The following is a 27,740-nucleotide window of genomic DNA, read 5'->3' on the forward strand; positions in this document are numbered from 1 at the left end:
ATAGAGTAATCTTGGGTGTAGGTCCTTGCTGTTCATCACTTTGAATATTTCTTACTACTCCCTTCTGGCCTGCAAAGTTTCTGTTGAGAAATCAGTTGACAGTCATAAGGACACTCCCTTGTAGGTAACTAACTGCTTTTCTCTTGCTGCTTTTAAGATTCTCTCTTTGTCTTTAACCCTTGGCATTTTAATTATGACATGTCTTAGGGTGGGCTTCCTTGGGTTCCTCTTGTTTGGCACTCTCTGTGCTTCCTGGACTTGTAAGTCTATTTCTTTCAGCAGGTAGGGGAAGTTTTCTGTCATTATTTCTTCAAATATCTTGCTCTCTCTCTTCTTCTGGCACTCTCATTATGTGAATGTTGGTATGCTTAAAGTTGTTCCAGAGGCTCCTTACACTATCTTCATATTTTAGGATTCTTTTTTCTTTTGCTCTCCTGATTGAATGGTTTTTGCTTTCTCATATTTCAAATTGTTGATTTGATTCTTGGACTCCTCTACTGTTGAATTGCTGTAAATTATTCTTTATTTCAGTTAGTGTATGCTTAATTTCTGACTCATCCTTTTTCATGTCTTTGACATTCTCACTAAGATCTTTGAAAGTCTCACTAAGTCCCTTGAAGCTCTCATGAAGATCCTTAAGTAACCTATAACCATGGTTTTGAACTCTAGAACCAGTAGTTTTCTTTCTTTCATTTATTTAATTTGTGACATGTTTCTTTGTTGCCACATTTTGGCTGCTTCCCTGTGTTTGTTTCTATGTATTATGTATAGATGCTATGTTTCCTGGAGTTGATAGAGTAGCCATGTGTAGTAGGTGTCCTGTAGGGCCCAGTGGCTCAGCCTCTCAGTCACCTGAGTTGGTACTCTAGGTCAGCGGTCACCAACCGGTGGTCGGTGGACCACTGGTGGTCCGTGAAGTCCAAAAGGTTGTTGACCACTGCTCTAGGTGCACCCCTGTGTGGGCTGTGTGCACAGTCTTGTTGTAGTTGAGCCTTGATTGCTGTTGGTATCACTGGAAGGAATTGGCTGTGAGGACCAGCTGTGAGTACAGTGGGAGAGTTGCTGTGCAGGAGACACCCCTATGGAGCAGGACTTGCTTTAGTAGGGCTTTGGTGCTTATTGAGTCTGCCCCTTGAGTGTGTCGCTTGTGGATGTGTAGAGTTATAGCTTACTATGGTCTGAAGCTGTCCACTAGGTGCACTGGCTCTAGGGCCTCCAGGGAGGTGCAAAGTCAGCCACTGCCTGGGGCCACCTGGCAGGAGCTACAGGGAAATTTGCAGATACCTTCTATTTGTATTGGGTTTGGAAGTGCCCAGGCAAGGTCCAGCTGTGAAGTAAGGCAGGCTGGTGCTAGTGCCACGTTGTGAGCCTTTTATTGATAGGTTTGGGGTATGCTGACATCAGCTACAGATTGAGAGATTTTAACAAAGTCTGAAGTCTGAGTCAGGACAGGCCATTCATATAGAAAAGCTGCTGCAAAGAGCTTGGGCGGGGCTGCAAATTGGATAGAGTGGGGTCTCAGGAAATCACCAGGGTGGAGCAAACAGTGTGCTCCAGGCTGTTGGAGACTCATATATGGCTGCCATTCAGCCCTATGACAGGGGAGGTCCCAGCACAGGTACAATGACCCCTGAAGGTACCCCTGTCTGGAGAAAGCTGTCCCTGAGTTCCTGCCCTGGTACCAGACAATCCAGTTCCTCCCAGTATGTGTCTGTGTCCCCCAATGCCTCCTGGTGCTGGTGGTTATAGGGGTCGAGTACGTTTGTGTCCCTTTAAGCGGGACACCTAGATCACTGGCTGGTTTTTACAGCCCAAAGTTATGGGGACTTCTCTTCCCATCTCTGTAAGCCTGGGCTGGGGGGTCGGGTATGGGGCTGGGACCCCTTGCTCCTCAGGCGGCCTCTGCAGGGCAGATCTCCCTCTGGATTAAAAAAAACGGCCCACATGGATGCCAGTCCAGCCTGTTCCACACCTCCACCTCTCCTACTAGTTTCAACATGCTTTCTTCTTTACTTCTCTAGTTGTAGGACTTCCATTAAGCTGGCTTTCAGGTGGTTCTGAATGATGGTTGTTCTGTATTTTAGTTGTAATTTTGATGTGGTTGTGGGAGGCAGCAACTACCAGCTTTACCTATGCTGCCATCTTGGTTTGCTACAAAATCAGTTTTTAAAGGGCAATTCAAATACCAGCTTTAGTCAAGTGAGTTTTCTGACTTTATCCAAACACCCAAATGCATTGAGATATTATAACATAACCATATTGGCTTATTTAATGTGTGAATTGTCTTGTGTCTGATGGAATTCCTTGGAGAGTTCTAAATGGAGTAATAAGCAACACAGTAGTGCCTCAAGAAAAACATTTCATCCAGAAAATAGAGCTTTGGGGACTCTGCCATCTCATCCACATGTACCAACATCTATGTCTACACAGTCTGCTTTGCCAACTATGACTATGAATGAATGTGAGCTATTCATTTCTTTTTAAAAGTCATCCTCTCCCCATGGGTATAAGAGCCTATTTTCTTTCACCTACTCACCTATTAATACACATCACCCCAGCTATTTTCTCCTCTCTCCTTTAAGATGAATGAATAAAGCCCTTTCTACTGCATCATCCTCTGTAGAAAAGGAACGCTATTTCTCCCATTCTAAAACAAAATGGAATAAAAATGCCCAGTTGATTCAACATCTTGTGCCAGTTATCACCCCTTTTCTTCTGATCCCTTTACAGCAAAGCTCCACAAATTGTTTCTATACTTAGTTCTCCAAACCTCTCTTCCTATTCTCTCTTAAATTTATTCTAACATGCTTCCATACCCATCTCACCAACAAAACTGCTCTTGTCAAGGCATTGCTGACCAGGGCCAGCTTCATGGGCTTGCAACCTGTGTAGTCACACAGGGCACTGAACTTCATTTCATCCTCTGCTGTTACCATCCTGAAGTTGTTCTGGGCAACGTAAATTATATAGCCCACCCTGTCGTTGACTATTTTGTTAAAGCCAATGACCAATCCTCTGCATTTATCCTACTTGACCTAGCAGCAGCATGTTCTAAGGTCAATCACTCTCTCCATCATGATATTTGTTTTCCTTGGTTTCCACGATGCCTTACCCTCTTGGTTTTCCTACCTCACAGGCCCTGTGTCCTTGGTTTCTGTTGCTCATGTCTCCTCATTTCCCTGAATTCAAATATTGGGCCAATTTTCTTCTCTAACTCTGCACGCCCTAGATTATCTCAGCCAGTCTCATGATTTTAAATATCATCTATATGCTAATGCTATCCAACTCCCGACTCCGGACTCCTAGATCTAAGGGTCTATTTGACCTTTTCATTTGGATCTTAAAGGCAGCATGTCCAAAATTTAACTCCTTTGCTTCCCCACTCCAAACCTGATCCATTTAGTCTATTCTTCCAGTTGCTCAGACCAAAAATCTTGGAATAATGTTTTACTCTTCTCTCTCTCACCCTATATCAAGGCTATATAGTTTGTTGTATTTTCAAAATGATCCCTGGGATTTTAACTGCTTTTCTCATCTCTTGTAGAGATTACTAAATTAGTGTTCAACCTGGTGTCCTTGCTTCTACCCTTCTATCACCTCCTATGATTTATTCCAAATATAGAGAATTACCCCACTAAAGCATAAATCAAATACTTCCCCACTCCAGACAGAATAAGACACAATCCTCAAAAGTGCCTACAATGTCCTGAATGACCTAGTTTCCTCCCACCTCGATGCTTTAGTCTGAGTGAGTTTCTCAATACTCTTCTCTTGGTTTACCATGTCTCAGCCACATTGGCCTCATTGATGTTTCTCAAACTTACCACTTATATCCTCCCACCTCAGGGCCTTTGTACCAGCTGTTCACTTAGCCAGTCCCTCCTTTAAGTCTTGGCTCAAATGAATACTGTACTGTTCAGCCTATTGAATGACACCCATCCGCCCCTTAACTCTGCTTATTTTTTCCCCCAAAGCATTTTTCATCATCTAACATGAAATGTTATTCATATATTTGTTTATTGTATATGTATATTTATTGTCTATCTCCCTTCTAAATAACAGAATAACAGGAGATTGGGTCTGCTTTCTTTCTTTTTTTTAATATTTTTTTTATTGATTTCAGAGAGGAAGGGAGAGGGAAAGAGAAACAGAAACATCAATGATGAGAATCATTGGTTGGCTGCTTCCTGCATGCCCCCACTGGGGATTGAGCCCACAACCCAGGCATGTGCCCTTGATGGTAATCGAACAGGGGACCCTTCAGTCCAAACATCTATGCTCTATCCACTAAGCTAAACCGACTAGGGCAGGCCTGCTTTCTTTCATTGAGATAGTCCTAGGGCAGTGATGGCGAACCTTTTGAGATCTGCATGTCAGCATTTTGAAAAACCCTAACTTAACTCTGGTGCCGTGTCACATATAGAAATTTTTTGATATTTGCAACCATAGTAAAACAAAGACTTATATTTTTGATATTTATTTTATATATTTAAATGCCATTTAACAAAGAAAAATCAACCAAAAAATGAGTTTGCATGTCACCTCTGACAGGCGTGTCATGGGTTCGCCATCATTGTCCTAGGGCCTGGAACTTGGTGAAGGCTCAATTAGTATTTGTGGAATAAATGCACAAAGATTGGGCTTGTACTGCGTGTCACCACCAAGAATAAAATAATGGCAAAAACAATTTCACTAGAGAAAAAAAAAAGGCAACTGTAAAAAATAAAATTATAGAAACAAACCATCATAATGATATCAAATAGAGCTTTGTAGGACACATGTTTCTTGGGTAATAGCATATGCTATTTGCAAAGAAAATATGTAAGGAAATTGAAGCTTGGAAAGAAAATACTGTTGGATGTATATTACACACACACACACACACACACACACAACTGACTAATGTGTAAACATGATGAGGGCAGACATTGCTTTCATGTAAGAGGTGGTACATAGTCTAAGAAAAAGTCAGTGATGTATTAGTGGGTTTTCAGTTCCCAAATATTCCTGGGAAATTGCTTACAGTTTGGCGCTTATGCAGTTTTAACTTGGAAATTTACCTTCTATTTATGGAAATAATTAAAAAGTGTGATTATGTTTTCTAATAACTTTGGCTAACCCAGTCTCTACTGCTTACCTAAAGAAAAAAGTTAATATTCATTGTTCATTGTTGTTATTGAGCAGCAAGTTGAGAGAATAGGTTGTTACCTCATTTAATATATTCTATATAAGTATTGCAATATTTATGAATGGTGACTTGCAGATTACTGACACTCTGAATATCTTGAAGAGTATTATAAAACTAGCAATACAATTTCATTATAGAAATTACTTATTTCTATTTAAAAACTTTTTTTTAGAGAGAGGGAGAGGGAAAGAAACATCAATGATAAGAGAATCATTGATCAGCTGCCTCCTGCATACCCCTCACTGGGGATCAAGCCTACAACCTGGGCCTGTGCCCTGACAGGAATTGAACCGGGGACCTCTTGATTCATGGATCCACTGAGCCATACCGGCACGGCCACAGTGCTTTTGGGCTTTCTGGCAGAGCTGGAGGCACACTGGGACCCGAGACAAAACCCAGAGGAACCACAGCTAACCTCAGCCCTTTGCCCAGTTTCCTCCCTGCCAGTTACCAGAGTTCACTATTGTTCAAGCTCCAGGGGTCACACTCTGCCAGTCTATGGGTGGAATTTATTCTTAACAAGTGTTTTGTTTGGCTCGCAGTATTTTTTTTTTAAGGCAGACACTGACAGTAAAAATTAGATTCCATATAAAATTCCCTTTGTCCAGTTTTTCTTGAAAACTGAAAATCTGGGAACACAAGTCAGCTTGGCAATAGTCTTGGAGCCAAGGAAAGGCTACCTTTACACAGCCCTCCAGCTCCCAAAGTCTCCACCCAGCTGGCTTCACCACACAGGCCACTTGCCTGCTCCTTTGTTCAACTGAGTTTCTGAATCCTGCTCTACCCACAGAGCCAGGAGGCTGAAAGGTGAGGGAGGGGTGACAGGGCAGACTCACTCTTCTCTCCCCTCCAACAATGGTAAATAGCCATTGGCCACAGATATCTCCTTCAATGGGATTCTGAGAGTCCTGGGTGAGAACAAAGTTTATTCAACTTTATCTGAAAAGTGGTCCCTGGTACAAGAATCACATATTTTATATAAGGGGGCGGGGGCGGGGGCAGAAATCATATTAAGTGGTATTACCATACTCTTATCTCTAGAATGTTGCCTCCAGCTTTTAAACAAGCTTATTACCATTACGGAAGCCCCTCAAAGCCTCCATTCTGCTGTTTTCAAAACAAGGTTAGAGGAGAAAGAGCTAGAAAAAATAAATACAAGATTTGTTCATTTAGGTTCACAAAAATGAGAAGTGGATATTGTGCAAGGAGGGTAGATACTAATTAATTTGAAATTTTAGAAACAACTATTCTGAAGCAATGAGTTATTTATATATGTTATGTCCTAAACTTTTTGTGTTTTTCCTACTGCCTAAAAACACTTGGGTGAGTCTTCTCAGGTCCTTTCCTATCTGGATTTCTTCTGCCTCTTCCCTCTTTCATAATCACCCTCAGGAAACCTCCTCTGATTCATTTTAAGCAAACAAACAAGGCATTGTGATATATTAAAATAAACTCCTTGAAATGACTTATCAGGATCTTTACATCGTATTCATATGGGTATATTGAATTGAATCGAGGTTAAACTTCAATAGCTGGAGTTTTTACATATTGTAACAATCATTGCTCAACACTCAATACTTGATACTCAATAAATGTTTTTGAAATAAACACAAGTTTTATTGTTAATCTTCCTAAAAAACTAGTATATATTTTTTTACACAAAATCTATCAATAAGAGATTGATTGGTGATAGGAAAACAAAAAGCAAAACAAAACAAGTTGAGAGAATCCAGGCTTTTTTCATAGTCATATTTCTTCAGTGGTGATTTGATTTCACCATCTCAATTCACCAGAGCCTGTCTATATGTTACAATGGCGTGTATTTCCTATTGCTACATAGATGAAAAGGAATCCACATAAACCATACCAACACCATTATGTATAACTGGTGGTAAAACTTTATTATTCAAGTTTAGATGTAACAGACATCTTTGCTGCCTGAAGATTGTTTGCATAAGAAATACACCAAGAACATGTTTGTGAGTAGAAATGAACATGCACTATGAAAACAAAATTAAATAAAACAAAAAAAATTCCATGTGTTGTAAGAACAGAACTATTATAGCCAACATTCTAATATTCAAATCAGGACTACAAATTGAATTTATTCTTAGCAACATGAAATCATTCCATAAGAAAGACATTTTCTGCTGGTGAATATTGCTATAAGTTAATTTTACATTGGCATTTTGAGATGTTTCCCATCCCATCCCACCCCCCAAGTTATCCATGTTGTCAAATTGTCCACCCGAAGGAATTTGGCATTTCTTATTGTGATATCTGCCTTGGTAGCCATTAAAAAAACTATTGTTTTATCAGCCTTGTAATAGTTTTGCCTCTTCATAGCCAACACTATAGGCTGTCTAGTTATGGTATTTACAGCTCATCTCTAACACAAATGACCCCAATCTTTCCTGGCCCTTGGGAACTGAGAGTTTAAATAAGCCCCTTGGCCATATATTAATACTTGGCACTCCCATGGTGCCTTTCAACCAAGGATCTCAAAGTGCTTTACAAACAAGTACTACATTACCATTATTATTATTATTAATATTATTATTAATATATATATTTTTCCATTTTACAGGTGAGGAACCTGAGGCACAAAAAGAAAAAGTGATTTGCTGCAGGTCATATAATGAAGAGAAAACCAGGGGTAAAATCAGAATACAGTTTTGGGACTTGAAGGACCGTTTTCTCTGGTGAGTAACATTTCCATGTCAAGTTACTCTTGCTCTTCTCTGGTGCAGGATGGAGTGAAGCTCACAGCGCTACCTTTCCTTTCAAGAGAACAACACATGAGCATACATTATCCAGTTTCTGTGTGTGGATCAATGTTGAATTTCACATTTTCTTCATCCCTGACTTGACACCCTTTTGCCCTAGTATCTTCTGGAGGTCCTAATTACTGCAAATAACCATGGATACTTTCTAAACAATTGCACCGCTATCAGGAACACGTGAGTCCACTGTCTAGGAAACAGTAATTGGAAAACCAAAAGGAAGTGCTCTTCCAAGAAGCCACGCCTTCTGCCCTTGGCCAAGTCTTTCTTTGGGAAAAGAACACAGCCCTTCAAGGTCTTGATGCATGTCCTCCTATTCTCCTCTCAATGCACAGTTGCCTGCTGATAGAATTCCACCTACTTGTACCTACCTTTGGTTAGCATATTTAGTTTCATATTCGGGTTGAATTTCATTTTCTCCTGTGATCTAGGAGGATAAGCTTTTACCTACTTGTTCATCAAAAACGTCTTGTGTTTTCTGTCATGGCCCTCAACCTAAAGACAGGAAGCTGTGAGTTCAGGTAAACTTCAGGCAGAAGGCTGGCAGGCAGCCCAGAAGCTTCCACCGATGGATGGATGGCAGACATTCCCCCTCCAGAACTGTTCACTAACTAAACAGGCACAGGCAGTCCAGAGGTCTCAAGACACGTCACCTGGTGATGTTTTAAAGCCACACAGCAGGAGGCTAATAATGATTTTAATAGCAGTATTGATACTCTTAAATTTATTAAGAACAATGTCTATCCTCAGGCATTTAAAAATATATATATACATTTACTGTTTTTGGAGCTGTATTTGCATTGGATCATAATAGATTATGTGCACATGTGCAACCATAATGTGCTACCACAGGCTTCAACAAAGAGCTGTTAATGATAATCACTTTTTTCTTCTTCTCATTAATAGTATCTTAGAAAAGAATCACCATGCTTGTTTTCTAAAATCTACCTTTACTAAAAGAGAACAGTTTAGAACAAAACATCACTATCTTCAAAGTTGATTTTTTTTAAAAGAACATCTCAATATGTCACGTGGAAAGAAGGGCACACTCTTTCCCTTTTGAACTACAGAGTTAACATGTGAACGTTTAGGCTCCATCCTTTTCTCACCACATAGAGTCGTGTAGTGTCTCGCAATCCACAACCTTGTGAGGTGGGCTGGCTCTTTATGATTTTTCAATCCCCAACAACAACATGATTATGGGTGAGAGGTGAAGGGAGAAAGAATGAGAAAAGGGAGAATGAGAAAGTATGAGCTGGTCCTGGCCTAAAGTCGAATATAGACAAGGGATTTTAAGAGACTGATGGTGTTTAAATGGCATACAATTTTAGCTGGCATATAGTTTTCATCAGAGTTTGGGAAGCCTTTTCCAAGAGGGGAAGATTCTTAAATCTTCTTGAAAGTCCTCAAAAGAAATTAAGTACCTAAATAGCTCATTGAAAAATCACAACTTAAGACAAAATGACATCTTAAAACCAAATAAAGTAAAAAATAACAACCAATCATTTTTGTAATCTATTTTGAAAGATGGAAGAAAGGCTCTCCTTAATAAAAAAAATAAGGGGTATTTTAGTGTCATGATAGATTTTCATTTTTTTAGAAAAGGTCAACCTCTTCTCCATCAAAATATGAAACACAACAAAAACAAAAATGAAAAAAATCAAGAATAAAGAAGTAAGATCTAGCATGTCAATGCTGGCCAAGAATATTCTACCAAAAGTGGATTGACTATAAATAGTCCAAGAATAGTGATATGTATTTTCCAATGCTAAACATTACTACCAACCTGTCTGAGGAAAAAGAAAATCACATGAAAATAAAAAGACATAGATGCCAAAAGTGAACAACCTATTTGTGTCTGACACTGAAGAAACTGCTGATGGAGTCGTTTTACCCAAACAGTCATACCTGTATAACTGTCCAAACTTAACCAAACTTCTGGTGTTTTGCTGATTTGAGCAGTCCACATATAATGTTGCTTGAGGTTTGCCAGAGTGCACTCGGTTACCAGTCTTTCCATTAAGAAAACTAAATGCGGTGTTATTGTTTGGGAAATCTCTTTTTTAGGTCTTTGCTTGCCACCTCCCAAGTCTGCCTGTACAGCTGAGATGCATTCATTAAATTCCTAAGAAAGATAAATTACATCATTTGGATGTCAGAGCTCCTCATTCCATTTCTTGATTTCAGTTTATGTGAATATTAGAGCTACGCAATAGGTGAGATCAGAATGGAGCCCTTTAAAAATGAAACTGAAGCAGAAGGCTTAGTCCTGATTTCTTTCTTTCTGTGTCTCTCTGTCTCTCTCTTTTTACATGAAAACGAAAATGCAAGAATGGAAATGACAACACAACATCAGAAAGACATGTTTAACTTCATTCACTACAACAGTCACGAACTGGTTGAACTCAACCTGCCATCCAACTTTAAAAACCGAAGACCTGGCATTGAGAAAAAGAAACAAAACCCAAAACAGAACAAAACAATACAAAGCAACTGCGAATTAATGTAAAAAACGGAGTGCAAATGCGACTACAAGAATGCAATAAAAACATCAGTGCTGCAGGTTCCAGCAGCACTCATCAAAATAATTTCTGAAATGTTTCATCTGAAACATAGACAAAGCAATAAAAAGAGGATATACGTTTATCATTTTAAGCATAACAATGTGAGTTAAGAGCTTAAAAATTAAAAAAAAAAGTACTTGGAATGAATAGTGCTACCCTTTTTTTTTTCCTAAGTAGGCATAAAAATATTTCCATTTCCTTCTTGTTTTCCATACCATTATATCAAGAACTTTCATTTGTTTCATGTTACCGTTTACAATTTTAATGCGCACGCACATACACACACACACACACACACAAAAAGATATCTACCGCAATAGAAATAGTTGCTTCATTACCTTGTTTGCTACATTTGCAAATGTAAACAGCTAGGCAGAGCCAGAACTGACTCTAATGCATGATGGAATATCTTTGTTGCATACGTACACTGTAGAAAATAATTATTCAATATGTCAGGCACCATTATTTGAAATGTAATACATTAATATTTACTAGAAAAATAAGTTTTTTTTCCTATTTGTTCTCCCAACTTCTTTAATGAAATAAGTTAATCTGACAGTGCATCCAGTAGCTTGTAATATCTTCTACATCTCTGTGGCAAAAAATAAACTACTGGTTGGGACAATATAATGCAAATTATTAAAGTCAGTCCTTGTACATACATCCTTGTAGCAAGCATTGAGGCTCGACTAACAGCACCTTTAACCAATTATTTAATGTTCAGTTATTTAGCCCTATTTCCCTGAGCAGTTATGCTGAGGAGCTTTCCCTTCATGGATAGTTTTACAAAGCCTTAAGTATTAAGAGAAATATGAAGACATACTTCTAAGAATCCTATCCTATTTAATGCTACTTAACTAAACCTGTATAAATCTAATGAAGGAATTGATTGGTACACACACCGTCAGTCTGTGGTAACGTGACCTCAGACACTGCCTGACCACAAAGTTTGGAAATTATATTTAACCAAAAGAAAATAAATAAATACAGCAGGTTACCTTGTGGAGAAATACCATGTGTTCTAAACGAATTAAGCCCATGGCCTGAACTTTTGTATCCATCTAGTCTTTTGAAGTGAGGGGATCCCTTTAGTTATCATGTGCCAAGTGAGATTAGTGACCAAGAGGAGGCTTCAAAAAACAAATCCACACTGGTTCATCGCGTACGAGAGAGAAATATCTGACTACAATGAAAATTACTACGTAAGCACTGAGGACATTGGTTTTAAAAACGCATATATATTTGGACAAAATGAACCTAAATGGCAAACGAAAGGACTACTTTCAAAAGGCGTATTCGAACATCTAAAGGACAAAAATATCAAGAGAGGGTGTGCATGTGTATGTACAGGCAGGGCTGGCCAAAAGCATCGTGCCACCGGCTGTCACATTCTTGCCAATCTCTCACCAAGCCTCACCGCAGCTCACATTTCTAGGTCTAATTCTGAAACATGGTCAATGAGAGGAGACTGATCTAAGAGGGTGCCATTTTCCTTTCACAGCCCCGGAGATTAGATTTTTTCCTGCTCCGCCTAGGATTTCATGATACTTCTAAATTTAGGCAACATTTTATGGGTTTTTGAATACATGGGCCAATGGCCAGCCCAACACTGCTTTAGACTCATGGTATGTAAACCCTTTCAAATTCCAGACAGCTCTGATCTCTTTCTTTACAAACCTAATAATTATAGTCTGGTGGTACTTCTTATGGATCATTGCCACAGTACACATTCACCAAGATGATTTTGACCTACGAGGTTCTAGAACGTGACTATTTACCATCTTCCTTTCTTTTTTTCTCACTGACCATTAGTCTCACTTTTTAATCTTGGTAACCTACTCATCAAAAGAAAGAATCATAAGAGAAGGGAATTTCATGTTGGATAAGGCAGGCTCTATGAAGTATTTTTTTAATAGGTCTTCATAAGACATTACAAGCTATTGAATTCCCATCAAGAAAACCTATTTCTATTTAATTGTGCTAAGTGCTAAGGTTTTACTCTTTAGGTTTTCCATTTTTTTCTGCTTGTGCATTGTTCCTATGCAGGCCTCTCTGGATATGAGTTGTGAAGTCATATTTGTCCGTGCAAAGATGCTGGCATATGCTGCACTGGAATGGTCCACTGTCACCATGGCAACTCATATGCAAAGCATACATCACGTCATCCAGAAAGACAATGCCGCAGTGCACACATTTTGTTGAAAGTTCATCTTGAGTACTTCTATCAACTTTCTCTGTTTTTACTACATTCAAGGGACCTTCATTTTTTACATTTGACGGTGCCTTCGTCTTCTCCTTGGAGGCACCGTTTGCAGTCGGCCCAGGTCTGGAATGCTTGATCGCCAAATCTAGAGGAATGTCATTGTCTGATCCAACAGTTGAAAAATGAGGAGGCAGATTGAAGGTGGGATAAGGCACATAGTTTTGGCAAGGATTTGGTAGGCCAGGCACATGACTCAAGTAGTGCGGATTCCCAGGAACGGAGAGCTTATATTTACTCCAGAACCGCAGCCAATCAGCTTCACTCTGGAAGTCATTATGTACAAAGGGGAGTCCAAAAAGGGGGTACTGGTACTTTTCGATGGGGCTGCCTGGTGGTGAGTAATTTGGGTGTTTTGCAGGTCTCATGTACTTTTCTATGGGGCTGCCTCTCTCAGAACTTCCTTTCCCTTCCGATACAGATGAACTATTTCCTGGGTCTCCAGTACTTTCCTGAGGGCTTTTTATCTGAATGTGCAAAGGTTGCATCCTTTTGTGAATATCCAGAGATGGGCTGACCAGGACTGGCTGCTGAGCAGAATGGCTTTTAGTCAATGAACTCTGGGCTTCGTATTTACTCAGGCTCGGGAGTGGAATTTCTCTCTGGTGACTTTCCGTTAAATGATCTTCTGACCTCCTCTCTAAGGGGCTTCCGTTGACTTGCTCCTCACTGCCACCCCTCTGCTGTTTGTTGAGCTGCTCAGCCTGAAGTGCCTCTGGGTTAAGGCGCTTTCTTGTTCTTCTCCTAATAATCTGCTCACCGTTGTTTTGTTTAATGATGTTTAAAGGCCTGGGAGTCTGCAGAGAACGAACACACAATACATAAAAGGAAAACATAAAAAAAAAACACCACCATTAAAATGCATTAACAATTCCTCACAAATAGAAACCATGCTTAAGTTCAAAGCAAGGATAGGCTTTATGTTATAGATTTACTAAATCTCCTCCTTTTGCCCTAAGCAGGACCACAGGAAGAAACCAAAGTGCCTTTTTTTTAAGCCTAATTAAATCATGCCCATCTTTGCAGGGAGGAATGAAAACTTTCATCTACTTAAAAACAGCTTTCCAAACTCAATGGATTTTGGAATTGCATCATTGAGTGATAAAACCATGTAGAAAGTTACTTGAAGAAATGTGATTTTTCTGAACTATTTCTCAACTTTTGAGTCATGCACTAAGATGTCAACATCGTAACATGGGCGATAGGTTTTGATAAAAATTGTGGAAAAATTATGCATTGCCACAGTCTGAATTGTGTCCTCCCCCAAATTCATGTGTTGAATCTCAAACCACTAATGTGACTGTATCTGGAAGGTGTATGATCTTTAGGAGTTAAATACGGTTAAGTGAGGACACAGTTAGAAGTGGCTTTCTGCAAGCCAGGAGAGGTGCTCTCACCACAACCCCCATGCGGCGCTCGGGTCTGACTCCCAACCTCCAGAACTGTGGGAAAATATATTTGTTGCTTAAGTCACACTATCTGTGGTGTTTTGTTATGGCAGCCAGAGCTGACTATTATATACATTCTTCTAAATAACTGCAAATGTGAATGTAAAATATTAAATATCAGAGCACACAAAACATCAAACTGACAGAATCATGAGGAAGGGTATCGGGTAATCAGAGCCATATCAGTGGGAGTTCTTTTTATTTAACCTCTCACTTGTATTTCTGTTCTTTTAATAATATTTTATATGCAGTAGGGAAGATTGTACTTATTACAGGTGAAGCATTTGTTTTATGTTGAAAATCTAAATTCATTTGTAGCCTTGGTTCAAATATCCAATCTCTCATTCTAACTCCACTACTCTGTACTTAAATTGAACGCTGAATTTTAGGAGCTTGAGTATTTTATTTGGCTTAAGCATTATATGATTGTTATTTATGCATATGTGCAACAGGTATTTATATTTATGACTAAAATCCACAGATAAGGCTATAATAACTTGTAGTAAGAGCTCTAACTTTGATTAATAAAAATAAATTTAATAAATTAATGCATATTTACAGATTAAAAATTTAGATGAACCTTTAATAGGCTAAAATCTGATTTTTCCAAAAGCTTACTGAAAATAGGAACTAATTTCCACATAAAATACAAATATATACAATAAGTAATTTGAGAATTATTCCTAGAAAAGATGAATCTTAATGCAAAAGAGTAACTTTTATACATTAAACAAAACATAAATATAAATCCTTTATGGACTATTTCTAGTGTTGTGAAGGTATTTTGAAGGGAAGATAACATACTTGTTCCTGACAATTCAATTACTGGTTTCAGAATGAATATGACACATCCCTTAGATATGCCATGTTCATTGATTTTGTTCAGAATTTCATATTTGTGTTATGAAAATATACAGCATTTAATCTATGTTTTATAAAGAATCCTGAAATTTGCACTAATACCTTTTTTAAACTTTCATTAAATGTGAGCATCACCTTTATGTGTTTAAATTCATGATTTAAAAAAAACTCCAAACTAAAAACATCTCGTCTCTGGAGAGATGAATATTAAAATAACTGTAAAAAGAAGAATTTAGTTTATATCACAGTTGTTAAATTATCATAAGCTGGAAGGCAGTGGCTTAATTAATTCCTGGCCTATGATTGGCCAGAGTTCAATGAAAATCATTAATGTCAGTACTCATTATATGGAAGCTTATTGCTGCGCTTAAATGGCGAAGGTTAAAAGAAAAGTAAGGTGGTGTGGTGGTGGGAAAAAGTCTTTCTCTTAGCTTAAGGTTTTTACTTACAGCTTACCACTAATTAGTCTTGTTGGCAGCATCCATTTTTTAAAGAGAGCTTCCAATGGCCCATTTATGAGGACGTGTTGTCTAAAAGTGTATTCCCTGTTGCTGTAACCTATTCATTGGCTGTGCTAAGAGCCACGGTGAAATGCCAAACACAGAGAAATAGACTTCGGTTTATTAAATAGAGAATTCAGATTTTTAAAGGCAGCTCTTGTCAGCAGATAAACTTTCTAAACTAAAGTAAAAAAATCCTTCGGGAAGTCAAATGCATATACAGATGGGGGGATTTGTAAGTTTAAATTTTATTATAGGATCCTCACTAAAATCTGGGAAGTAATTTCTTCCCAGTAAGCCACAGAAAGAAGCCAGTGAGAGATCTGAAAACACAAAGCACCGTTTATTTGCACCTTACTCTACTCTGATGTGTGCTCTTTGGGCCCGCAGATACCTCATCGAAATACGCATTAAACGGACTGCACAGATTCACCTGGTATCTTCGGGTTCTAGTTCAGAGCTGCTCTTCTCAATGTGCCCAACCTCCAGCCCCCAAAGCAGCCAAGATGACACTTGCAAATTCCAAAGGTAAGCTAGAAAATAAGCATTCTTTCCCTGAACTCTCTTTTATGCTGGCCCTGGGAGAGTCCTCTTTAAAAAAGTAACTTGTCATGTGTTTTTGAACTTTTAAGAAGGTTGTCTTTCTACCTAAATCTGATAACCATTAGTTCAAGCGACTGTTAGGTGAAATTCCAAGAAATCAATCCTCCCCCCCCCCCTTTTTTATATCAAAAGAAGCATAAGGTATTACTAACATCTCAAACGTATCTCCCCATAACATCTAAGGCCCTTTCGCCATAAATCACAAGTGCATTCCAAGGGACTGTATTAAACTGCGGGGGGTGGGGAAGGCACTGCCAGCCAGGGAATGGTCCTCATCACACCACAGACCAGGCTGCTTTCTGAAGCTTTTCCTGACAGTCTAATAAGTCCTTACCGAGTGAAGCTTCTGGTAGAGGCCACACGCGTTGCATACATATCCGCCATTTGCATTCTTTCGCCAGAGAGAGGTCTTTGTGGTCAAGCAATTGGCACAGAAAACACCCGAGCCTCTACGCCTCTGAAACGGTAAAAAAAACCACAAGGTCAGAGGTGAGTCACATGATCACTGGAGTTAGACCAAATCAACCCAGGAGTTTTGTCTTCAGACTAGCAACAATGACAGTATAAAACCACACTGCCCATAATGAGGTCAGGTTCAATTGTGTTTAATAGGCACCACTGATTTTCATTATAATTAACCCTACAATGATGGATGAGGTGTGCGCAACACCAAAGGCTTTTCACAGAAACAGCTTTAACTTTTTGAACTTTGGGTTTTGTGCCATTAATGATGGCTCCTCGAGGCTGAACCTGAAAATATACCTTTGGAAAAAAAAAGTGTCAAAATAAAAAGTCAAAAGACAGAACATGGCAAGATGTTTAATATACTTTGGAAGAGGAGGAGCCCATGCCACCTGAGCTTTAAAATCCGGTCAAGCTTGGAATAAATGCACCATGTCAATTATTTAAAATCGTACCCGGCCAGTATCTTTCTCTATGTCATTCATGTAACATGCGTTTAAGAGAATATAAGACATTCAACTCAGGTCTTCGGTGTGTAATGGTAAAGTCTGAAAGAGAACACCCTCTATTTCCCAAAGCCGAGAGGACCAGCAGAAACGTCAGGTGGCTAGAAGGACAGGATTACTCATGAGGACCCCGATTGGGTACCTGCTTAAGCCAGGCAACATAGTCCCATCAGTGGCTATATAATTCTTTTATTTGACCCAGACTTGGAAATCACAAGCATTTCCGAACACAAAGTGATGTTAGTGGGCTGAAGTCTGTAATCACCAGATTCAGAAATAATCTAAGGATACTTAAAAGTAGATAATTAGTATTGATTGTTCCATTCTTGCTATCAAGTAATGATCCCATTAAATGTCCCACTGAAACAAAAGTCAGGCTGTGTTTGTAGGCGCAAATACTAACAGGCAGGAAATGGAGTTCTTTCGCTGCAAAAAAATGGACAGCCTGCCTTGCAGCTCGGCTCGCCTGTCTCTAGGAAGCAAAGCCTTTAATGATAAAATATGCACGGTAGATAAGGAGTGGAAAAAGTCTTGCTGCAACCCAATTTTCTTATAAATTTAAAATTAAGGGCAGTGTAAGTCAAAATTTCAGGGATTCATAAAATTTGGGCAATTTATTTAACTTGAGTCCATACTGTAGACGAGTGGTATCTCTGCCAAGAAAATACAATGGTTATAATTGTACTCTGATACATTTCAAATGGAAAGCTTTCTGCAGACATAATTTTGGCTTCAAGACTGGAACACTTTCTTGGCATTGAAAGGGCATTTGATTCATCGGGTGTTTCACAATGTATCACTAAAAAGACCTGGTGAGCAGCCAGTTCCCTATAGGGTAATTTTTCCATCCAGATGCAAGTGCTATCAGAGGCCCTCGTCAGCTAAACTAATTATGATCTTGCAATTGCTGATGCCTGCTCACTCTACCATTCGACATCCTCCATTAATCATCAATACAAGGAAAATGAATGAAACGTAAAGAAATGAGGGCCGGTAAGCTGCGCAGCTATAAAAATCTGAAATGAGAGCAATAATTTAACAAGATTGGGGAATGTTTTTAGTGAGCACAAAGTCAGGCTAACAATTGCCCTTTTCAACCAAGAACACGATTTCATTAGTGTAGCAGGTTGTGCTACTTTAGGTGATGTAATAAAAGCTAGATTTTTCACAAAGATAATCTCTGTCTCCCCTTCCCCTTCCCTCCCCAAGTGGGGACCAGGAACGTATTGCAAGTTTCTAAATCCCAGTAAGAGCCACAGCAAACACTAGGTGTCAGTCCACTAGTCCCAGTAGCGACCTACTGTAAAAGTAGAGACTGTTGCCTCCTGAAAAAAAAAATCAATGAACTACTAGAGGTTGTATTTATTAAACACTCCGGGGCCCCCTTTATCCGAAGTAACTTGGGGAGCCTCGTTAGGTCATAATTGTGAAATTTCCCTGGGGTCATGCTGTCTTTTTCCTAGATCTAAACACTAACATGTTTGGCAAATAAAACACCAACTTGATTCACATAAAGGCAATGTAAATGTCCATTTGGAAACTAAACCACATATATGGCAGAGGCTCAAATTTGAATGTGTAACCAACCATTCACTCCAGCCTGCTTTTCTTTCCTTCTGCCCTGGGTGCTTGACACAGCTTGCCAAAGTGGGTGTAATCCTGGTTTCAGAAAGCGTTTCAATCCTTGCCCAATTTTGTGCTTAATTCTCTTGCAAAGAAAATGCCCTTCATTAGGTAGAGAGAAAATCCTGAAATTATAGCCCTGGTTTCCACAGGCATAGGTTGCTTTAAGCAGCACTTATGCTCCAATAAAGGCTGGTATGTTTTAGGTAAACCATATATCTTAATGTAAATACTCCAGGGGAACTCTGGATTCACTTTCTCAGTGTCAGTGTGGCCGGGAGGTTGGTCATCAGATTTAGGAGTTAGACTACTTGTATTCAAGACACGCTTCTGCATTTTGCTGGGTGCAACTTTGGGCAAGTTACTTAATCTCGCAATGCTTAAAAGTATGAACTGCTGAGAATATTAACGTGGGCAAATGGATGCAATGAAAGCAGTGCCAGGGATGTAGTAAATGCTCAGTAAGTTAGCCATTCGTCAAGGGGATCCAACTGTATTTCTTTGGTGAGAGAGACACATATTTTGTTAGTTTTGCTTTATCTCCTGGTTCTACTTATTAAACATTTTATATATGCCTAGTACATATAGTTGGATATTATCAAGTGTATTTCATTTGTGCCAATCTTATCACATCTGAGAATGGAAAGTTGAGTCAGAGTGAAATATCTAGGTGTTCACACCTAGAATTCGATAGGAGCGTGCTTGTGTGGGGGTAGAGAGTGGGAGGTAGGTGAGAAACGCTTCGCCCATTTTGTTACCGCCCATCTAAACAAATTTATCACTTTGGTAGGCACTGCGAGCAGCAGAGAAGGGGGGAGACGTGAATAATGCCCTCAGCTGTGACCACAGGATCACAAAACTTGGTGCTTACTCTCCTGAGGCAGAGGGAAAGCTGCACTCGTACAGATCACAGAGCTGTGCCACAACTCTCTACACTGCAGCAGAGATGAGGGCCCTGACTAGGTCGCACTGTGTAGTGTAACCTGGCTGCACACAGGAAGGCATTTCTTTCGAAGTTACCAACATTCTTAGCCCAGTCGAGCACAGAGAAGCAGTCGGTTGGCAAAGGAAGGCAGGACAGAAGTTTCTCTGCCCTGCTTCTTAAAACTAAGCCTGACCTTGTTACGGCACGGAGGACCTTATTTCATTCATAGATTATCATGCAGGACAGAGCTTTGAAATATTTCGTCATTCTCCTTTCCTACATCCCACACTTATTTTTGAGAAATCATGTCTCCTAACAATCATCACATACTCTAAGTAGTTAGTACCTAGGACAGTGCTCTGTCTCATGCAGTTAAACACTAAGGAAGTTGAAGATCATCTCTCCAGGTGTTATTTTTATCATTAGCAGATACTCCTCTATTTTGGAGGGGGGAGTTTAAAAAAGTAATATCCCTTTTAAATGGAGCCCCTTTATATGGCTAAATTTATGTCCAGGAGGGCAGAGATGGCTAACGATGTAGAAAAAAAAATCAAGAGGATCACTTTTCCAATCCTACATCCCACACTTATTTTTGAGAAACAGGTGAAGCTGGTACTTGCTAGGTCCCTAGGATACCAGGTCAGGTACAAAGAAGCTCCAACTCTCCCTTGTAAACATCATTCTAGCCACACATTGCCGATGGTTCTATATGTACATGTTTAAATACTACTACAAGTGCTTTTCCTGTTCCTACAAGCTGGTTTAAGAGTCACTCATAATTTGTAAAGCCATGACCTTGTGGTGGAGGGTCAATCCCATCATAAGGCCAGAAACACTTCTGGGAGAGGACGTGATGGGAGTTAGCAGCTGAGGCACACCTGAGAGGCATGCCTAGCCCGGTGCTTACTCTCCTGAGGCAGAGGGAAAGCTGCACCCGTACGGATCCAAAGCAACACGAACTCACAGCGTCCCCTGCCTCTGGCCTTCTCGAATGTACCATGTGGGGTCCACAAGGGTGAGGGAAGGTTGGCTGAAAACCGAAATCTATATGAAAGTCCCCTCAACTGAAGACTTCTACAGAGAAAAATTCCAGAATCAATAATTCGAGAAACTTTTTTTTTCTTTTCAATTTGAAGTTTTAATAGTGTGTCTACTAACTGTTAGGTCATGTTTTTGTTGCCTCCATGTTATTTCTGTTGGCTGGTTAAATTTCCCCGTGTGGAAAGGAAGGACGGTGGTAGGAGCAGTTAATTGTAAGGAATTTGGAAGCCAGTCCAGTGTTGGGCCTAGCAAGTGCTTTTCAGTGACCATTACTGAGAATTCTTCGGATCACTTGTTTCCCTTCTACATTTCAGATGTGTTATGACCGCAATACTGATTTTTACAACAGCAATAGGTGATGAATTTGGACAATCATCCATGCCAGGATTTGAAATAGGGAATGATGGGCACACCCATCTTTTATTATAAATACACTTTAAATCCAACATAATTTATTTCCCTGCTGTGGAGTGCACCAAAGAGTATAATGACTAAATAACTATCTTAAAAAATTTAGTCTTTAGGTGCACAGCTAACCACTGTATGGTATCACTATTGTTAGATTTTTTTTCTCAAAGCTTCTGACTTGAGTTTTCTATTCGGGAACTCAAATTACTCATTCATGTGTCACTCTGGGTTGAGCCTTGGCACATGTGCTGGTAAAGCCAGGCATGACTTCAGCCAAAAAAAGGAAAAAAAAAGAAAAAAGTATTAAAAATTAGGTTCAGCTGTTTTTATTGCTTATTTTGCTATTTGAAGGTCAGTTAGAAACAAACATTTTAAGGTTTTCAAATTTCAATATTAACAAAAAACTGATTTATTTTTATTAATAAACAGTAAAGTTGATTATTCATTCAAGTGGCTTAACATTTAGAGCCATGAATGTTCATCTCCAAAATATTAAACGTCTCCATTGGCGAAGGAATTTTGCAGAAATGATCCTTTAAAATAATTTTCTATGAGTAGGAACCATACTGAAACCATGTAATCACATAACAAGCCTTGATAGGCAGATTATTTACTCACATTTTTATGGTTTTATATCTTAGCCCTTTAAAATTGAGTCAGTCTGAAATTTGATATGTATGCTGTTAATCTGGATGTACATCAACTATTTTAACTCTTTAGATAGCCTCTGTGTTTATTTGATTATATCAAGAATCCTTTGTGAACTTCATTTTACAGATAGAATTGTAGGAATGACAGAATCTTCAGGAATAATTCTGCAGTTAATAAAATCACAGCAGTAACTGTAATTCAGTTCAGTTCTGGGAATAGTTACTGGATGTCCACCATGTGCCTGGCACTGTGCTAGAAGCGGGGGTTACAGTGATGTATACAACAGACAAGGTCTGTTCTCAGAGTTTCCAATAGAATCAACTAAAAACACCCTAAGTGTGAAGTTAACATGATATAAACTGAGATTGTTCACTAAGATTGACAGTTTAATTCATGTAAATTATATGGAAACTTTTCTGAAGACACCAAAATATTTCCCATGAATAAATCTCATTTAAAGGCCGAATGTTTTATCTAATAATCAAAAGGCTCACTCTCTGTGCTCCTTTATAAGTATGGGAAATAAGTGAATTATTTTGAGAACAAGTTGACACTTGCTTAGCCCCATCAGTATTAATGTCCTGTCAATAATATTGCTTTGTTGACTACCAAAAGTGTTGATATAGTTAAATAATGTGTTAATTACTATCATGTATATAGTAACCATCCAGTAACTATTGAATAAATGATGAATATTATTTTAGTCATTATCACTATTATTCACCACTAAAGAAACAGAGAAGGCTATATTCATCTCCCAGTTCTCCCAATATATAGTTAATCAGCTATTGACTACATATCAGTAGACCCTAAAGAATACATAGAAAGTAGCATTAAAAACAAAAATAGATGGTTGCTTGAAATGAACACCTTTAAATTAATAGAATTTTATCAGAAGCACAGACTGGCCAATATTTTAGCAAGATTCGGGGGAAGAACTCTGCCAGCAGAAAATAATAGTTTCCAATATCTTGGCTGGCTTTTGTTCTAAACAAGATTGTGAAGAATCCATTGAAATGGGCAAGTTTCTGCCTGCCTTGAAACAGCCCTCTTTGCCCTCAGATTTCTTGCCAGACAACTAAAGAGACTCTACAAGGTTCAGCCAAGCACCGATCGTATAATCATCTATCTCAGAGTTTAGAAACAAAACCTGTTTATCTTGATCATTAAATTCACTTCCTCAACACATCAACAATGATAATGGAGACCAATGTAAACACAACTGACATCCCTGGCTAGGAGCAATGGAACAACTTCTGTTTCAGGACATGAGGCAATGCACGCTCCAGTAATCATAACTTGTACCCAGGTACCAATGTGCCTAAGACTTATTCCACTGACGCATCAGTACCCAAGAGTTGCCCAATATATCAGGAAATGCTAGCGTGCGAACCACATTATTAGCTCCATTTCTTCTGAGATGTAATCGGTGACTCTTGGAGTGGGACAACAGAAAAATCAAGATTTCGCAGTTAACCTACACTTCCAATTATTCATATGGATTCTTCAAACCTGCAGAACTTAGAAATTTATCACAAAGATAAAGAACCCGTTATAGGTCTAAAGCAGGGGTCCTCAAACTTTTTAAACAGGGGGCCAGTTCACTGTCCCTCAGACCGTTGGAGGGCCGGACTATAGTTTAAAAAAACACTATGAACAAATTCCTATGCACACAGAGGCGGCAAAAACACCCGGCGGGCCGGATAAATGTTTTCGGCGGGCTGCATGTGGCCCGCGGGCCATAGTTTGAGGACCCCTGGTCTAAAGGGTCACATCTCCATCCTTTTGATTTACCCCATATATTTGGTAACAAGCAAACCAAATATACAACGTCATACAAAAACTCCATAACAGACAAGACTAGAAAAACACAGATCTTTGCAGTTCTAATCCATGCTGTTTCTAAAATAATATTATGCCTTTACAGTGATACATATGTGGACAGCTAAAAATATGGCTCAAAATTTATGTCTGCACTGTCTTTTTTTTTCATTCCACGAGAAAGTCATTATTGTCAAAAGAACTACTCAAGTCTCTTACTGAATCAGTTTCTGCCACTAAGGATCCATTTTCACCTTCAGCTATAACAATGGTTGGAAAGTTGCTCTATAGGGACTTTCTTTTATGGCAGTGCCAAAATCTGACACTAAAAAGGAAAGAGAAAGCTTTTTGGAAGCATAGTTAAACAATTTTAGTACCTCTTAAGTAAACTTCAGCATGGGAATACAAAATTTGATTCTGTTCTAATAAATTTATTGCACATTTTATTTAAACAATGTATTTAGAAAACACTTATTATGGGAATTCTTCTCATTATAAGAAATAAACATTGTGGTAATAAAATAGAGAGGCTTGTTCTAGAAAAAAACCTAAAGTCCAAAGGGCTTAGCTTCTAAACACTTCATTAAAAATAACTGTATTTGTCTTTTTAATTAAGGGTTGCCTTTATAATAGATAATAATGATGATGGTTATTTTGAAAGAAACAGAAAATACCAAATAATCAGTAATTCTTTTCATATCAGCTAACAGATAATGTAACCATCTTCAAGGTATTAACATATACACCAATGATTTCTTTACATATACACCAATGGTTTCTAACATTCTTGAGAATCATAACTTCTTTTGATAAAATTTATGACACTCTTCCAGAAAATAAAATTTTTCTCAAGTAATTTCAGGCTGTTCAAAAGAATGTCCTTCACAAAATGTATCCAAAGATTTTGAATGACTCTGAGTGCCCCTGGATCCCAAAGTTAAGAACCCCTTACATATATTATCCTACTTTAGATTCAAAATGAATTATTAGATATTACTGTCCCACTTATGTTGATGAGGTAAAACACTGAGAATGATTCTTTGACTTACCTAGTATCAAAAAGACATCCTAGTAGTCTCTAAGTCTAGGCAAAAACACAGGACTATATTCTAAACACCATTTATGAGTCAATGGTCTGGTATAATTTTCATGTTTGACTACTTTTTACTTTTTCTTTTTTAATAATCACCAACATACATCTAATATTTATCAAGTAGTTATTATGTGCAGGAAAATATACTATAGGCTTAGTTCATTATCTGACATCTTCAAAATGATCCTAAGAGACAGGTATCATCATTATCATTATTAGTATCATTATTACCTCCACTTTACAGATGAGAAACCTGAGGCCTAGAAACATTTTTCAATTGCTAACTAGTAGGGCTAAGATGCCAAACCAGGGCTTCTCTCTGGCAGAACCACAGTTCTTAACCATGTTTCAGGCTCTATTACTAAAGAGGCAACTGGGGAATTTTAACCAAAAATATTTCACCATTACATGGCTTTGAAGGTCCCTTATCTCTTCAAGCCACCCTACAACAGCTGATCAAAATTATGCAAGTTTTGAGGTACCAGAAAGAAATGACTCATCCTTGATCAGATATGGCAACGATCTGTTTTGAGGTTGACAGATATAGTCATAGCCAGAGGAACACAGCGTTTGGCTGATGGAGAGGTAGTGGTGGGGAAGGGAGTGGGTGCAGGACACATGTTTTGATCCAGCTGTCTCAAGAAAGAAAAAAAAATGTATGTGAAATAACCCTCTGCTGAAAAGCAGAAATTAGTGACACCATTGACTTAGCCCCAACTAATGCCAGTTGCAGGGGAGGGCAGCTTCGAGCGAGAGCCTCTGGCTTTTGCATTCGCCTTGGCCAGACATGGGGCAAGAAAAAGGGCGCTGGGGTTTCGACAAGTTCTATAAGCACATAGGTTCAGGTAACAATTTACTAAATTTACTTTCCATATTTGTATGTTCCCTGACAGAGACCTCTTGCAATGTGTGATATCAATATTATTCAAGGCAAAACATTGCCAATCTCAAAAATTAAGGTATTTTACCCAAATCCTCAGATTGGGATATTGTGAATATATTTATATTTTCCCTAAAACATTTCCCCCCATTACTATATAAAAAAATATATACTACTCATCTACTTATGGAGTTGACTTGGACATTTTTCATGTGAGATATAGTTTCCATTTCATTATGGAACAGCAAAGACCAAAATATTCTTCACTCTAAACACTTCTTACAAGCTGAGAGGATACAGTACAGACTGGATGGGAAAACACAGCATGTAGTCTGCTCAGCAGAAAGATGGTAATTGCAGCTTTTTTCCACTTAAACAACAATAAAAAACGTATGGAACTATAGAGTTAACTATACTGAAGTTCAAAACACGTAAGAATCATGTTAAGAGACTGCAAAGGTATCAACAAGAGACCCTGATACCAAAGACACAGTTCACATTGAACACCTGTCAAGTCTATATCGGGAACACTTCTCATAGCATCTCACCTTCTATGACTATACAGGGGGGTGGGGGTGAGGGAATCCTGAGGGAAATGAACTTGAATTTCATTTAATTTTTGAATCTATAAAAAATTCTTTTAAAATGTTATCTCATTTTTATTCAACTTTGTATTTCCTTTAGGACACATAAAATTGTAGGTATTTAAATACTCCTTTCCAATAGTTAAAATTAGTGCCTAGTAGTTATGTCATTGTTTAAATGGAAGATGTGTCTTTAAATAAGAACTCAGTGTGTGCTACAGGTAAAAGCCAAACGCGGGCAGATAATTTCATTACAGAGGTACTGTGAAGACAGGAAAATCTCAGCTGATCTTTAAAGTTTTAATAACGTTATTTCAAAAAGACAACTTGGACTTACGAATTTCCTTAACGATAATGATGTAATTTTGTAATAACTGAAATCTTTCATGGGAACACGGCTTCTTCAATAGCTCACACAGTCAATTACCCAGGAAAGTACTGTACTCAGCTGTCCCCCTGCCGTCCGGCCCCCTTTCAAAGAGCTCACGTACACGACTTCCTTTTCCATTACCAACTTGTCTGCAGTACCATCTGTAAAAACGAACGCACACCTTGTGCGGCCAGTGTTTGCTTCTGCACATCCATTAGTGGGACTGGCTGCAGCTGCTCAAGAAGAAAGCAATGATTGTCTTTCCTTCTATATATATATGCATATATTCCCCTCCAGTGCCACCCTATCAGCAAAGCAGTACATCGCCTGGGTAGGGAACTGCGCTTAATAACCTTACTCCAGCCCAGTTTTCTGTGTGATCTGGAGTTTGTTAATCACACGGTATCACATACCAGAGCAAGAACTACCTCACTGCATCAAGCACTCCCGAGACGACCTCTCAGTCCCCCCTACCAAAAGGAACAGTTAAAATCATTTTGTTCCTCGATAATTTGTGCATTGGACAACAACAAAATCAGGAAACCATCACCGAGGCCTGGCAGCAAGCACATCCCGAGATACAAAACTCCTGGTGAGAGGAACTTTCTTTCATGAGAGGGGCTCTGAAAACATAATGCAGCAACTAACTTTTCTCACATTTATTTCCCCCTGCCTCATGGTTATGTTGTCTAGAGTCTAGGCCAAGATTATTAAACTGTTCACAATTTCTGCAGAAGATGCAAATAGACTAAAACAAGAAATTACCCCAAATTGATTTTTAAGTGATTTGCCGAAAAGAAATAACATTTCTCCCTATTGTGAAGTAATATGAATTAAAAAAGCAAAACACCACCAATTACCAAGCTGTCAAAATAAAAACATTTTTTAAAAAGATTCACAGAGAAGCAAATTTAAATTTAAAACACATAAAAGAAAAAAAAGAGATCTCTCTAAAATGATTTCGTTATTTTCCTGTGCTATTCCACATTTACAAATTTACCCAAATACAGGGTGTCCCCAAAAATGTACCAAGTGTCACAGCTGATAGCTCAATTTGGAAATGAAGTGTATTTTAATAAACACTGCCTTCATAATTATGTACTAGTATACACATTTTTTGGGGGAACACCCTGAATATCAAAACTATTCTTCACAAGAGGTACTTTCTT

At 38.6% G+C, this 27,740-nt stretch overlaps 1 protein-coding gene across 4 annotated transcripts in view; it reads right to left on the reverse strand.

Moving 5' to 3' along the window:
- Nucleotides 1-7,063: 7,063 nt before the first annotated feature.
- The window catches only part of TRPS1 (transcriptional repressor GATA binding 1), a 229,841-nt gene continuing 209,164 nt past the window's right edge, over nt 7,064-27,740 (reverse strand). For all 4 annotated transcript variants that reach the window (XM_014452663.2, XM_006085225.3, XM_014452662.2 and 1 more), the window contains 2 exons: nt 16,542-16,664; nt 7,064-13,592 (listed from right to left, as the gene is read on the reverse strand). In XM_014452663.2, the coding sequence (XP_014308149.1) occupies nt 12,531-13,592; nt 16,542-16,664 (1,185 nt within the window). In that variant the 3' untranslated portion in view covers nt 7,064-12,530. The remainder of the gene's footprint in view (nt 13,593-16,541; nt 16,665-27,740) is intronic.

The sequence above is a fragment of the Myotis lucifugus genome, unplaced genomic scaffold (genome assembly GCF_000147115.1).
Source record: "Myotis lucifugus unplaced genomic scaffold, Myoluc2.0 scaffold_17, whole genome shotgun sequence".
NCBI lineage: Eukaryota > Metazoa > Chordata > Mammalia > Chiroptera > Vespertilionidae > Myotis > Myotis lucifugus.